This window comes from Lampetra planeri, chromosome 2 (genome assembly GCF_965212315.1).
Source record: "Lampetra planeri chromosome 2, kcLamPlan1.2.h2, whole genome shotgun sequence".
NCBI classification, from domain to species: Eukaryota; Metazoa; Chordata; class Hyperoartia; order Petromyzontiformes; family Petromyzontidae; genus Lampetra; species Lampetra planeri.
In genome coordinates, this window is record NC_136108.1 from 21,697,706 (window position 1) to 21,711,694 (window position 13,989).

The window sequence follows — 13,989 nt, forward strand, 5'->3', positions numbered from 1 at the left end:
CATTCCCTGTTCACCTTGGGGTGCGACAGGGATGTCCTCTGGCACCCACATTATTTAACATCTATTTCGACCACATAGTTCGTGAAGCCTTCGATGGCTGTACTGGAGGAATTTCCATCTGGTACAGATACAATGGGAGGCTGATCGATGCCCGGGTGCGGTCAAGGGATGGCTCCCTATTGGTCAGCCACGTTATGTATGCCGATGATCTGGTAATTACTGCTCACTCAGAGGAGGAGTTGTAGGCGCTGCTGCTGAACCTGGAGCTTACCACTAAGAGGTGCGGCCTTACCATCAGCCCCACCAAAACTAAGCGCCTGCCTGGGTATTTTGTACAATCGGACACTCCACCCCCACAACTCCCAATTGGTGATGGGGTAGTTGTGGAGAGAGTGGAGAGTTTCCCATACCTGGGCAGTGTGCTCATGACTGGCTCTAGTTTGACAGCAGAGGTCTCACTCCGAATCAGTCGAGCGGCATTATCTTTTCATCGGTTGCGTAACGCTGTGTGGAAGCTACCTGGTCTGTCGCTCTGCACGAAGCTTCAGGTCTTCTCGGCCACAGTCATTCCCTCCCTTCTCTACGCTTGCGAAAGGTGGACCCCCCTAATGGAACATCTTCGCCGGTTAGAAACATTTAGGCTGGACTGCCTACAATCCATCCTGGGTTTAATCAGGCTGGATTGTCAATGAGGAGCTCACAAATTCTTGAAAGATCTGGACAAAGTCCCATCGGTGAGCTCCTCCGGCAGGCAAGGCTGCGTTGGCTGGGTCATGTAGCCCGCATGCCCAGCCACCGCATGTCTAAACAGCTTTTGTTCGGCCGGATAGAGGGGGCTAAACAGGCGCGGTATGGGCTCGAGAAGAGATGGAGTGATGTGGTACTGGAGGCTGTGTAGCTGAGTGGACTTGCCGATGACTGGTATCAGCGGTGTCAAGATCGGCCTCTGTGGAGGAGACTCGTGAAAGACGCTACTGGGCAGTTGGAGGGCAGAGGAGCGACGCTCACAACGAGTGGAGCTCCGGGTGGCTAAAGCACAGCAAGTTGGCACAGTAGGGGGCACAATGTGGTGCATCAGCCAGTCATCTCAGGCAATTGACCAGTGGCACCTGGGTCTGCCCCGTGACCTCCTGCCAGTGGGCGTTCGACACTTCACGTGGCCTCAACGTGCACATAGCCTGGCACAAGCGTCGTGGTGATGTCACCGCCACTTAGTGGCAAATGGCGGTTGTTGTTGTTGTGGCTCGAAGTGTAGCGCTACGAACCCAGTGACTCGAGTTCGTTTCCCACTCATGGCCAACACCAGTGACAAATAACTGAACAGCTCCTGGGCCTCCCCTAGGTTGACTCAGCCTCAAATTAGTACCTGGTACGAGGTGTACACATCTTCACTGGGGAGACAAAGGTGTGTTGCTGGCCATCCACCCCTTCATGTACTATGCCGACCTACATAGGTGCTACTTGCGAACAGCACTTGCCCCAAGAGTCTGTTTAGGCTATACAGGGGATCTTTGTCTTTGTGGCTGGGTGCTAATGGATTTTGTGTTGTGCAGGGGCTGCCGGAGGTGGCGGTGGCGGCGTATGCCGAGAGGGTGCAGGAGAAGGCGAGCGTCGTGCCAGCGCTGTACAGCGCCATGCGCGACATGGGCACAGAGGTGAGTGTCCGCAACCATGTCCAGCCACGTGCCCAAACCGACGCATCTCCTCTCTGTGTGCACGCTGCCACCAGTGCCCATGGTAAAATGCAAGCTGCTGTTGGCCTCAATCTTTACGTCACCCGGTTAGTTTGGCGTACAAGCAGAGCCGGCCCAGCCACTAAGCGACCCTTGCAATTGCAAAGGGCCCCGTGGCCAGCAGAGGGCCCCCTAGAGTCACTGCTAGCTAGTGGGTGAAAAAAATCATACATAAAAGGGGCCTGCAACCAAATTTTGCTTAGGGCCACCAACGGTCTAGGGCCGGCTCTGCGTACAAGACGACGTGTGAATCACTTCGCGTCTAAAACACGACCAGAATACGAACCCAGAGACCCCCCCCCCCCGCAACCCGGCACCACGAAATATTAAATTTCACCACCGTCTGGATTTTTATAGTTTCCTTGTAATTTTGCCATGGACTCGTGAGCATCATCTGCAGGCGCAACACAACTGAAGTGGCATTAGGCAAAGGTCCAAACGCAGGAGCCAATTTGAAACGAGTCTTGAGACTAAGTGCGGACTTCCTGGATAAACACATCAGCGCAATATTATTTCTCTGACGAACGACTCTGTGTCTCGTAGCTGCTGGAGCCCATCTGCCACCAGCTGTTCGAGTTCATCCGAAGCGGCGAGGCCGCCCTGCACAGGTTCGCGTTGCAGTTCGTGCCGGAGCTCATCTGGCGCCACCTGTCGGCCGTGGCCCGGAGGGACAAGCCCAGCCAGGGCAGCGTGGAGGCCCTGCTCCTGGGCATCTACAACCTGGTGATGATGATGATGATGATACCCCACAGCCCGCCACCCTCCTCGCTATGCCGTCTCGCTTGGTTCAGCGCGGGTGGCACAGTGGCAAAGGGGAGCTTGGGTTCGATTCCCGACTCGGGCGCTATTCTGTCTGGGTTTCTCCAGTTTGCCCCCATAGTAAATGAAAACAAAATCGCACAATCGAACTGGTATTGGCCAAAACATCACGATGCTGACAACATTCCTGCCATTGACTCATTTGGGATTAAACACAGCAACAGCAACATCACTACTGCAAAAACTTGTCCTGAAAAAGAGTCTTGAGACTCAGTGAGGCTCTCCTGGGTAAATGACCGTAGTAGGAGCAACGATATTCGACTTAAGCTGACGTTTCAGGCAACAATAGCCATGCTATTTCTTAAAGCTATGAGAGAAAACTGGAGAAGCTGGAAGAAGCCATGCAGAACGGGGAGAGAATACAAACTCTTCACAGAGAGGCACCCAAGTCGAGAATCAAACCCAGGCCCTTCTTGCAGTGAGGCACAGGTGTTACGAATATCAGTTGGAACACACTGGCTCTCAGGTGTATCTCAAAATTTGCTTACTGGTTCTTGGCAGTGACGGAATGGGCATGAAGTTATCAATGTACACCTAAAAGTGTGTACATAAGGTACATTGAAAATAGTGGATTTAACAATAGTTACGATAAATGACATGTATTATATTTTTATTCATTGTTTATCTACATGGCCTCATCTAAATATGTACAGTAGTCAATCGGTTAACGTTTTTAATCCGTTCCACGAAAAATACTGCGAAGCTAAATAACTGTTAATCGAAGAGAGAGCCGATTTCCATTGCCGAAACAGAAAACGTAATGTTAACAAAGGCAGTCGGGGTCTCAATGCTCATAAATGGACGTCACTGATTGTCTGAGGACATGGTTCAGCTCAACTTACGAGTGCTCGGATTGCCCAAAATTGGTTCCCGCGTGCATAACGTAAACACAATGTCAATCAGAATGTTAACGTCAGACGAAACCATGGGGTCACTATGGGAGGTGAATCGTTAACCTGAAAAATTGTTAAACGGTGTCACCGTTAACCGCGGGACCGCTGTACTTTTGTTGTTGTAGGAGACGGTGGATGATGAAGGAAAGCCAAAAGTTCTGTCATTTACCGTGCCTTCTCTGTCCAAGTCGTCCATTTACCACGAGGTAAGGTGACATCATAATGCATCAGGGCGTCAGGTCGGCTCCACTCCGTTCCGGCAGGGCCCTGCACAGCGGGAGCCTCTGCCCTCTGCCCTGTGCGTTCGAGGTCACGCGCTTGTTTGTATGTCTTTCTGTAACGCAGGTGGGGGGTGGGGGTTAGCCACGCTGCTGAGGTGGAGGGGTTGATAGGGGAGGGGCTGATAACCTCAGCGACCCTGGGCTGTTGGGGAGAGGAGCAGTGACGTCGTCACGCCAGATTGGGGTGATGTTGGGAGGGGGTGGGGTTGGGGGTAATGACGTCACGGGACATAGAGGAGTCGGAAGAGGTGATGACGTCACGCATCACTGCTGAGTTGGAGTTGAGGGGTGAGGACGTCACGCTGGATTAGGGTGCGTTGGTGAGGAGAGGGCGTGACATCACCAGACGCAGGGTGGGGGGTGATGACATCACCCGACAACGAGTGAGGTGCATGACAGAGGGAGCGATGACGTCAAGAGACGCCGGGATTGGTGAGGAGGTAGGACGGTCTATGACGCTACACGATGCTGGTGAGGTGCAGGGAAGGAAGTGGTGATGATAAAACGTACGTATTCGCCATCGTTTTATCGGCAAAGTTTCGCGGATTCCTGCTAGTTTTTTTAATCTATTGTTACTTTTGTTCCGCTTGTTTACCTGGGAGACCCTCACCGAGTCTCAAGACTTTTTTTCACGAGTGCTCCTGCCACTTTTTCAGGCGATGTTGCTATATATGACCCTGATCGAGTAATTTGCAGACATTTAATTGATAGAACATTTGTTTAATATCATTGTGGTGATGGCACTCGAATGATATTGCCGAGCACCTGGCTGTGATTTGACATTGTGTTCTCGTTAAGCGCTCACAGCTCGGGGGATGTCTGATACTTTTTGTTGTAAAGTGGATTTTTGAGACCCCTTTTATATACTCGCCAAAACAGGGCTAAAGCCCAAATGTGAAATACAGGTTTCCCTCGCTTAATGCGGCTCGCGCTGTATATGCGGCGAGCCTGTTTTTACCCAAAATTCGCTCGATGGAGTATGCGTTTTGAATTCACCTCATACGTGGCTATGCAGTTGTACGTGGGACCAACATCGTGTCCTGTGTGTACTCTGTATGTACTATGTATGTACGGTGTGTGTACTGTGTATCTAATATGTGTGGACTGTGTATCTAATGTGTGTGTGTGTGTACTGTATATCTAATGTGTGGGCTGTCTATGTACTATGTGTACTTTCTATGTACTATGTGTGTACTGTGTGTGTGCTCTGTATCTACTGTGTGTGTACTGTGTATCTAATGTGTGTGTACTGTCTATGTACTATGTGTTTGTGCTGTGTGTGTGCTGTGTATCTACTGTGTGTGGACTGTGTGTACTGTTTGTGCTACTCGGCAGGCAGCTGTCCCCTCGTGGGGTTTCACTTCGTTGCGCCCCTTTTCCTGGAACGCATCGACTACGACCGCGCAGAGAGCGACGGGAGACTCCTACGTGATGACAGCGCCGCCCCGTTGTCCTGTCTGCGCACGTGACTGAGCCGTGTCATTATCGCCCTTTGCTGTGCGCAGCCATGCAGCATTGGCTCCCTGGCGCTGACGGAGGAAGGTCTGAGCCAGCGTGGCGCCGGCAAGGCCGTGTACGCGGTCTCCTACCCACAGCGCGAGTCCATCACGGCCCAGAACAGGTCCGCACCAAGCCCCCACTGGCTTAGGGTTATCTGAACGGCACCATCATTTCACCTTCACAGTGCTCGCTCGCCCTCGAAGAGACGGCACGGTCCAGTGGCGTGAGGAAGCTAGGCAGGTAGCAGCATCCAGCAGCATCCCACCCTGTGTGATGCTACGCCGAGGCAGCCCTACACCCGCTTATTCCTACTCGCGTGACGTAGTTTCATTCGCTCAAACCTCATTATATCCAATTCGCATCCGTATTATAAAAACGTGTTCCCTAATCATTAATCACATTATGTCAAATTTGCATTGTGAAAACACGCGTTATATAACAGACTACAGATAGTCCCCGAGTTACGATGGTTCGACTTACGATATTTCGATCTTACGATGGCAATAGCGATACAACAAAATAGTAAAATATTTTAAATTTGGTGCGGCAGGCAAACGCAGCAGCGTACGAATCTTGGTGAGTACAGTACAATATGATACGTTACGATACGTTCAATGCATGTATGATACGTAGCTTTAGCGATTTCATTTTAGGGTTACCACGATACAATACTTTCAATGCAGGTTAAAAGATTTTATAGCAGATAGGATTGTTTCCTGAAAAAACTTTCTATTAAATTGCAGTTCATATAGGTAGGCTAAGAATTGACCTTGGTTTTCTTACTTTACATTTTACTGTGCAATACAGTATTATGATTAATAAAAACATACAGTATATAGTTTATACAGTACGGTACTGTAAATTGCTCTGTTTTGCTAAATTATCACCATTCTTTAAGACTCCTGGGTAGGCTAGGCCATCTTCGACTTACGATATTTTTGACTTTCGATGGGGTCGTCGTAACGCATCTCCATCGTAAGTAGAGGACTACCTGTATTTGCTGTAGTGCTTTCTGCTGGCAAGCTGGGGTATGGCATTGACAATGATTTTTCGTCAGCCTCCCTCCGCAGTGCTGCACGGCAGGCGTGTAAGTGATGAGCCTCCGCACAGCAGCTGCGCTACAGAGCTGGCAACCCTTTTTCCCGATGTCACTGTTGGTGCTAATTTTATTTAATCGTTCCTGATTATGGCGACTGTTGTTGACTTCCCACACACGAGTACCGATCTGTGAAGAGGGCAGCCGTAGTCATCTTGTGCTTGAAAAAAATGTATGCTTGTTTACCCAGCAAAGCCTCACTGAGTCTCAAGACTCTTTTTCAGGAGGGTCCTGCCAAACGTTCACTGTGGGGGGCGGCGATGTTGCTGCTGTGCAATCCCAATTGAGTAATTTGAAGGTCATTTTCAAGCATTGGGATGTTTGGCCAATAGCAGTTAACGTTTTTTTCTAACAATGGGATGAAACCAGAAAACCCATGCAGAATAGAGAACGCACAAACTCCGAGTCAGCAATCAAACCCAGGTGCTTCTTCCTGTGAGACACAAGCAGTGTTATCGCTGTGTTACTCTCCTGCCACAGCTCATTGTTATCTGTATCTAATTGACTAGAGATTGTATGCAGCAGGATTCTATCCCACCGAACTGCATGGCACGAATGATTCCAATTCATTCCTCTCCGTGCCGTCCACTCTGGCCGCACAGGTTTGAGGTGCTCACTTCCCTGCTCCTCTACTACAACTCCAACATCGTCTTCATGCCCCTCTCATCCTACCACTCGCTGTGCCAGCTGTGCACCAGGTGAGAGCATGGCTGAGCGAGGGGAGGCCAGCACGAGCACGAGCACACCTTGCAGAGGCTGGCCGAGACCAGGTGTGAGCGAGTGGACACATCGAGCAGCGTTCGGTGCCTTTGTAGATTCACCTGCTGCTATTAAGTCTCTCCTGTGTCACCTCGCTTGTGTTGCCTCTCTCCGTCACCTCACGTGAATTGTATTTCCCTGCCATCCTGCTGCACAAACAAAACACTTTATTTCCTGCATCATCATCATTTAATTTGCAGGTCGGAATGTGAAACCTCCAAAAATATATAGTTGAAAGAGGAATTGAAAAAATATGTTTCTACATGTATACGTATTCAGCCAGTCACACATTACCAAGAATACACATTCGTGAAGTCATATATTTTTTTAACCATATTAAAACCACAATGTAGGGATTGGTGTCCTGCGGCAACAAGAGCAGCGACACCCTAGCCGGTCAAACCAGCGTCTCCACACTCCTCAGCCCCAAAACCTGTTCAGTTCTTTATCCCATGACCCTCTGCTGTATTCCAGCTGCCGTGCAGCTTACGGTCTCTTAAGTGCAGTGTTAATCACTTATCCGTCTTGGATCTGCCCTGCCGACAATGATTTTTCGTCAGCCGTTATGAGAGTGACACGTGGCAACTCCTGGCAGGGCATGCGTGAGTGGATTCCCACGGCAGAAGATGAAGCGAGACTGGAAGGAGCCGCACCCTCGTGTGCCTCTGCTCGCCGAGTTCCTCGTACAGCTGCTGGAGGGAGTCTACCACGCCATGTCAGTGCCGCACCTCCACAGCAGTCCGCTTGGCGAACTGCGCACGCACCACGCACGTACCGCGCACGCACTCGGCATTCACCACACACGCACCACGCATTCACTACGCGTGCACCACACACGCACCATGCACCACGCACGCACCGCATGCACCTTTGCACGCACCGTGGCCTTTGGCCTGCGACATTGCAGGTTATGGATAAACGTTCACCTGAAATCTCGCATGGAAGTACAGGGAGATGATGCCCCATTGCGGGCAGTCTGGCCTATTTGTTTTTAATGCAGGGGTGATACAGCTTTAGAACACGAGTAGGGCCATGAGTTCCACACGGCACTGTGGCGCTACTTTGTGAGATAGAAAAACTTCCCTTGGCAGCCTGGGGGGGGCTCGGCACTTTGGCCGTTCTGGTTTGAACCAGCGGTGAGAGAGACAGAGGTCGCAAACGGGTTTTGATTCCTTACCCGTACCCGTACCCGACCGCACCAGGGTCGCAAACGGGTACCCGGCCGTACCCGTACCCGGCCGGGTACGGGTAGGGTACGGGTATCGGGTACCTGATTGCGACCTCTGGGATGAAGCCATGTTGCAGTCGCGGGTGGGTTGATTCTAGGAACTTGAATTGTGAGAAGAGACATGACGTTGGGAAATGAGTGACAAACAGTTACTCACCAGTGACTCACGGTCTACCCGTACCCGGCCGCACCAGGGTCGCAAACGGGTACCCGTACCCGGCTGGGTACGGGTAGCCGGGTATCGGGTAGGGTACGGGTATCGGGTACCCGGTTGCGACCTCTGGAGAGAGAGTTGGTGTGTGTTGTACCCTCACACTTCTGAACCACCCCACAGGGAGAATGCAAAAGCACAAATGGTGATTGATCCAGCAATCACTTGCTGTATTTGGAAACCGTTTGCGTATGTTACGTGGATACTTTTCATTCGTTGCACTGGAAACTATCACCGATGTTGTCATTTTGTACCAAAGAAGATTGCACAAAGTTTGAAGAATGTAAATAACAAACTGGATATGTCTGCTTCATATTTATTTTGCACGCGGCGAAACATATATGTGATGGAGGCGTTGTCTGCTTAAGTAGCTTGTTTTTACATTCTGCACAATAACGCCAATGATGTATCTTGAACTTTGTATTTGTTTGTCTTGCAGTTACAATGGTGCATGGGACATGGGTAAAAGGGCAGTGGAAGATGCCCTGTACCGGTCTAAACTTGAGCTCTACCCTGAGCCATTACTGGTAATTTAACTAAATGTTTGCTGTTTCACGCACATATATCTTCTTAATCATTCATAAGCAGGGATGTACAAGATAATTACACATCTTGGTAAATAGGGTTATGAGGATTCCAATTAACATTGACATATATAGACTACATTTTATATTTTAATTCATCATTAGCCATGATTTATCCCCTGCTGGATATAACAATCCATTTAGCTCCTGCATACGAGCTGTTTTTATTGCTTCATCGGTGGACGACCCATTGCACAGTGGAGATGTTTTCCAGATTTTCAGATTAATCTGAAAAATCGGACCCGAGATACGATGTTTCATCAGGAACTGATGAGGAAAAACTGATGACATTCACGTACATCATCGGAATGGGAAAGGGGTAAATTACCATTCCTGTGAAGAGCCGGGGTTGTGTGCGAGCGAACGACGTGCGGGGGGGGGTCCTCGCCGTGGAGCCGAGCGATGGTTGGTGACGCTTCCTTGCCCCCCGGGCCCCGTCCGCGTGTGCGTGTGAGCAGCTGGCGCGTGCCATCAAGAGCTCCCTGCTGCAGGACGCTCCGCACGCTGGCCGGGGCCGCTCCCGCTGCCTACAGCTGGAGGTGACGCCCACCTCGTCACGCATCTCCCGCAGCGTCGTCACCAGCGCGTCCATCCGCAGCCACCGCTGGAAGAAGGAAGGTGAGCTGGCGCGGCAGGCCTGGCCCAGACAGGGGTTGCACCCTCGCACTCCGGATTCTGCCATCGCTTCAACGGACGAGTGTTCTACTTCTGGTTCTTCTTTTTTTACGGCTTCTGCAACAAATGTGGTTACGCGGAGCTTGGAGGTGCTCGAGTGGGGATAATTGTTTATCCGTTTTAAATCTCCGAGCCGCTACCACCAAGATCCTGGATTGCGCTAAAAAGCACAACGGGGAATCAGGTCGACGCATCTCTGCTCACGAGCAATGGACCTGGCTCATCTCCATGGGTGGTGCTGACCCACTCCTCGAAATCCCACATTGAAATGGCCAGCATCTCCATAGAATGACCATTGTTTTACATCTCACAAAGGGGGTACTTTACTGACCCTGGAGAGATGATGTTTTGAGTCAGCCCCTGAGCAGGATGCAAACTCGCAAATTTATGATTACGACTCCAATAGTACAACAGAGTGCGCATTAACACCGGCTGTGAAGGGAACTCAGAAGACAATAAAGTTAACGAGTTACTACTGTGTCTAAATGTAAAAAAGTTGTTTGCTTATTGCAGATAACACTATGCAAGATTACATTAAAGATATTGTTAAGTAAAGAATGGCTTTGCAAGTGTGCAGGCCAATTCTGGATGGTAGTGTCATGTTCTCATGTTTATCCACACACCACACGCACCGCACGCACCGCACGCACGTACACGCACTGCACGCACACAGGTATCAGTGTCAGTCCTGTGCAGGCCGACCCCAACTTCCCAAACGGCTCGGTCTCTCCGCCCAACCTCTTGTTGGTCTCTGAGCACGTTACAGTCGTCCTTGAGCAGGACGGCGAACCCACTGAGCCGGGCCCAGAGGGGAAGAGACAGAGGTCTCTGAAAAAGCCCTTAGACCATAGCGTAAGTTGCCATTCCGTTGAGCGTCTTTGAGAGTGTGGCTCTCCCCCGCACCCCCCGCCCCACCGCACCGGCAGTGCTTCAAACCAGAGGGGCTTGAATGAACCCTCCGCCGCATGAGCCACCGCGTGCGGCTGCTACCCACCCCGCTCGCGTTGTCCAGCCCGGCGCGCCGTCGACTCGTGCATGCTGCGCGTGCTCACCGTCCCCACTCGCCCGCCCGCCCCAAGCCCAGGCCCAGGCACAGGCCGAGGATGGTGCAGTGGTGCAGCATGGACCACTGCGATTCCTAACTGCTTGAGAAGCATGCGTCGATGGTGTGAATGATAACGTAAAGACTGCTTGACCCCAAAAAACCTTTCCGCATTCCTCCGAGATTACAAGCGTAACTCAATGTTGCCCTCGTTCATAACCTTCCCCGTTCTTGTTTTTACCAGGAGTTATCATGGTAATGCTGGCGTGTGCAGTTGTGATACTTTAATCTTCGTGATTAACAATTTAAAAAAACATATTCGTATTGTACTTTATCAATATTTATCCTGTACATTATTCAATTTTACATCCATATTTTCTGGCAGGAGAAGGAAGCGAATGGGACCAGCAGTTAGATACGGAGGAAGACAGTTCCCTTTTGGAAGGAATGGGAGGCGTTTTAAGCAACGGCAATTCAAGCAAGTCTCCAAACTGGCGGGACTCGGATGAGGCCCTTGTAAGGCGAGAGCGTGGCGACAAGCAAGCGGTCGAAGTGGACTCCCTTCCGTCGGGCACTGCTGCCAGACCGACCAACGGCGGGATTGTGTCCGCAGTCGACACCAGTCTCCCGACCGTCATCTTTGAGACCGAGTTTGGCGCGCACGACTATTCTCCTGGCCTTGTTGTTCCCGGTGAAAGCAGAGCCCACTTGGGGGCAACGCCAGGCAGTCCTTCCCACAGCCGCTCGTGCGAAGTCGTGTATCGCTCTGGCGGCAGAGACGCCGGCCAGGACTCTGCAATCGACCGGCACTCCACTCTGAGCCTCCAGGATGATGCACGGGGAGGCGCCGAAGGGAAAACGAGCAGACTTCTTCCCGAAGATGCCCTGAAAAGGCTCCAGCGAACACCGAGCTTTAAAGTCCAGCTGATTTCAGCACTGTAACCTTTATGCTGTGTTTTAATAATCACACATGTTCGGATTTCTCAGGTGATCCTGATGGATTTGCTTTTATCAAAATGGTAAGCGCTCCACAGTGTACAGTAATTACAGCCAATTGACTTTATGCCAAATGTTTTGTGTTTTTAATTCGTGCCAACACTATTTTTTAAAGATGCATAAGAACACAATCGTTTTATACTGTCAGTAAATTGTAACCTCATGGCAAAATAATTTTGAAACCTTGATTCGCATTTTCATTGTTGCACGGGTGGTAGCCATTTAGCTCATGGATTTCTAAAAAACTTTTTTATATTAAGTGACAAGAGCACACACGTAAGAATACGTGTCCTTGGGAGCTCGACGGTTAAAATCCACGCCCGTGGGCCGCTGAGACGATGACTAAACAAGTGACGATGACGTTAGTGACTTAACAAGTGACGATGACGTGTTTGCAGTTGCCCCCAATAGTCCTTGAACGAGTTGAGAGCCTATTGAGGTTAATTATTAGTTATATGGACATGTTCATTCTTTTACAAACTTAATTGAAGTTTCTTTTTAAATCTGATATATGTGCTCTGAGATTGGCACATACTGACCTCTTATTGTAACTTGCGGGGTGTTAAATGTCCATTCTGGAGCCCATCACTCTGATTGTTTTTTGTGATTTCACCAACCGCATGGTGTTTTTTTGTTGCAGAAAAGAGGGGAGATGTTTCACAGTGTGAGTGGGTGGGGGGGGTCTGATTACTGAGCCAGTAAGGAGTGCCAATGTCATTCGCCAGGGTATAAGAACCAAACAGTCCTGAATGAATTACCACGGCCTAGGCTGTGGTGATTAGCAGCCAGAGCGGTTAATTAAACCGTTGATGCGATGCAAGTCGGAGCAGTTGTGAAAATGCTAACCACTACATTTAGGAATATCCGTGAATGGGGGGTTACCTAGATATGGGTAAAATACATTTTCATTGCAATGTAAATTATATCTATTGAACGAAAATCAACCTTTCACGTGTCTGCTCAAGTGGCAGTCACACATAGAGGGCTTTGTCGAGTGTGCACCCCATGCTAATGTGCAATTACCCAATTGACCAGATGGGATTTATATTTTAAGGATATTTTTCAGAGACTTCTAATCCTGGAATTTTCTGTCCTCGGAGGTCAGGATCTCGCAGTTGTTGGAGACTTGTACGCCTCACCTGAAAGCCCCCGCCAAATCTTTAACACAGCCTCGCTCAAGTTCTCTAACTTGTCCCTTGAGTTGTCTTTTATATGCATGACACTTTGAGATCCATTGTTTAAGGACGCTTATACACCTAAATTATCGTTTAATATGAAGATCTTTCAACCACTGTAACCGGAGCACATGTCTTTGCCCTGAAAATGAGCGCTCACGGAGAGTGTGGGTTGGCCAGCAAAGTCCACTGAGCAACAGCCAAGCAGATGGCATGGGGGACATGGGGCGGAATGTGGCCTCATAGCTCAATGGAGCAATGACCGCTGACCAAGGAACTTGGACGAGTGTCGTATAATACCCACAGAAAATCATTGCCGATTTGTTTGCAACTTGTTAGTTTTTGTTTACCGAGACACTTTTATTGAATCTCACCAGAAATATCCTGACGAGTAAAATCAAATGTCACATTGTCACGGTGGCATGTGTGCATGCCAATGAGTTTACAATTACAGTGTCAGTGTTTTGTAGATTACTGATAACTTTATTAAATCTGCAATTGTTTAATAGCCGAGACTCAATGTAGACTTTGCTTTAAACTTTCCCTATTTTATCCGTGTATTTATTTTAAAAACGTGATTTTCCAATGTACCTTTTTATCCTCATGGAATTCTACAAAATGCTCTGCTCTGTACATACTTCCAAGGCACACACATAAAACATAAACCGCGTTTGGTTCACTTTTTTAATTTTCTTGCCTCTTATTTGTGTCCATTTGAGAGAAGCATGCGACTCAACAATACAACAGCCGCCATTCGCCACTAAGTGGCGGTGACGTCTGTGCCAGGCCAGGTGCACTTTGAGGCCACGTGAAGTGTCAAAGGCTCTCTTGACAGATAAGTGTACAGGCCCAGGTGGTGCCATGGGTTGACTGAGACGACACACGTTTTCCTCTAACGGGTGGGGAACGTCTGGCCCACGGGCCGTATGAGGCCCGTGAAATCATTTAGTCTGGCCCTGCCAAATCAACCGCACGACTCGAAATTCAATAAATCTAG

At 49.6% G+C, this 13,989-nt stretch overlaps 1 protein-coding gene across 4 annotated transcripts in view; it reads left to right on the forward strand.

Moving 5' to 3' along the window:
* LOC144729762 (hyccin 2-like) overlaps positions 1–13,675 on the forward strand; it is a 37,429-nt gene extending 23,754 nt beyond the window's left edge. For all 4 annotated transcript variants that reach the window (XM_078610235.1, XM_078610244.1, XM_078610254.1 and 1 more), the window contains 9 exons: positions 1,554–1,655; positions 2,277–2,456; positions 3,571–3,651; positions 5,232–5,347; positions 6,925–7,020; positions 7,677–7,796; positions 8,960–9,047; positions 9,563–9,722; positions 11,207–13,675. In XM_078610235.1, coding sequence (XP_078466361.1) covers positions 1,554–1,655; positions 2,277–2,456; positions 3,571–3,651; positions 5,232–5,347; positions 6,925–7,020; positions 7,677–7,796; positions 8,960–9,047; positions 9,563–9,722; positions 11,207–11,763 — 1,500 coding nt within the window. In that variant the 3' untranslated portion in view covers positions 11,764–13,675. The remainder of the gene's footprint in view (positions 1–1,553; positions 1,656–2,276; positions 2,457–3,570; positions 3,652–5,231; positions 5,348–6,924; positions 7,021–7,676; positions 7,797–8,959; positions 9,048–9,562; positions 9,723–11,206) is intronic.
* Positions 13,676–13,989: the final 314 nt, after the last annotated feature.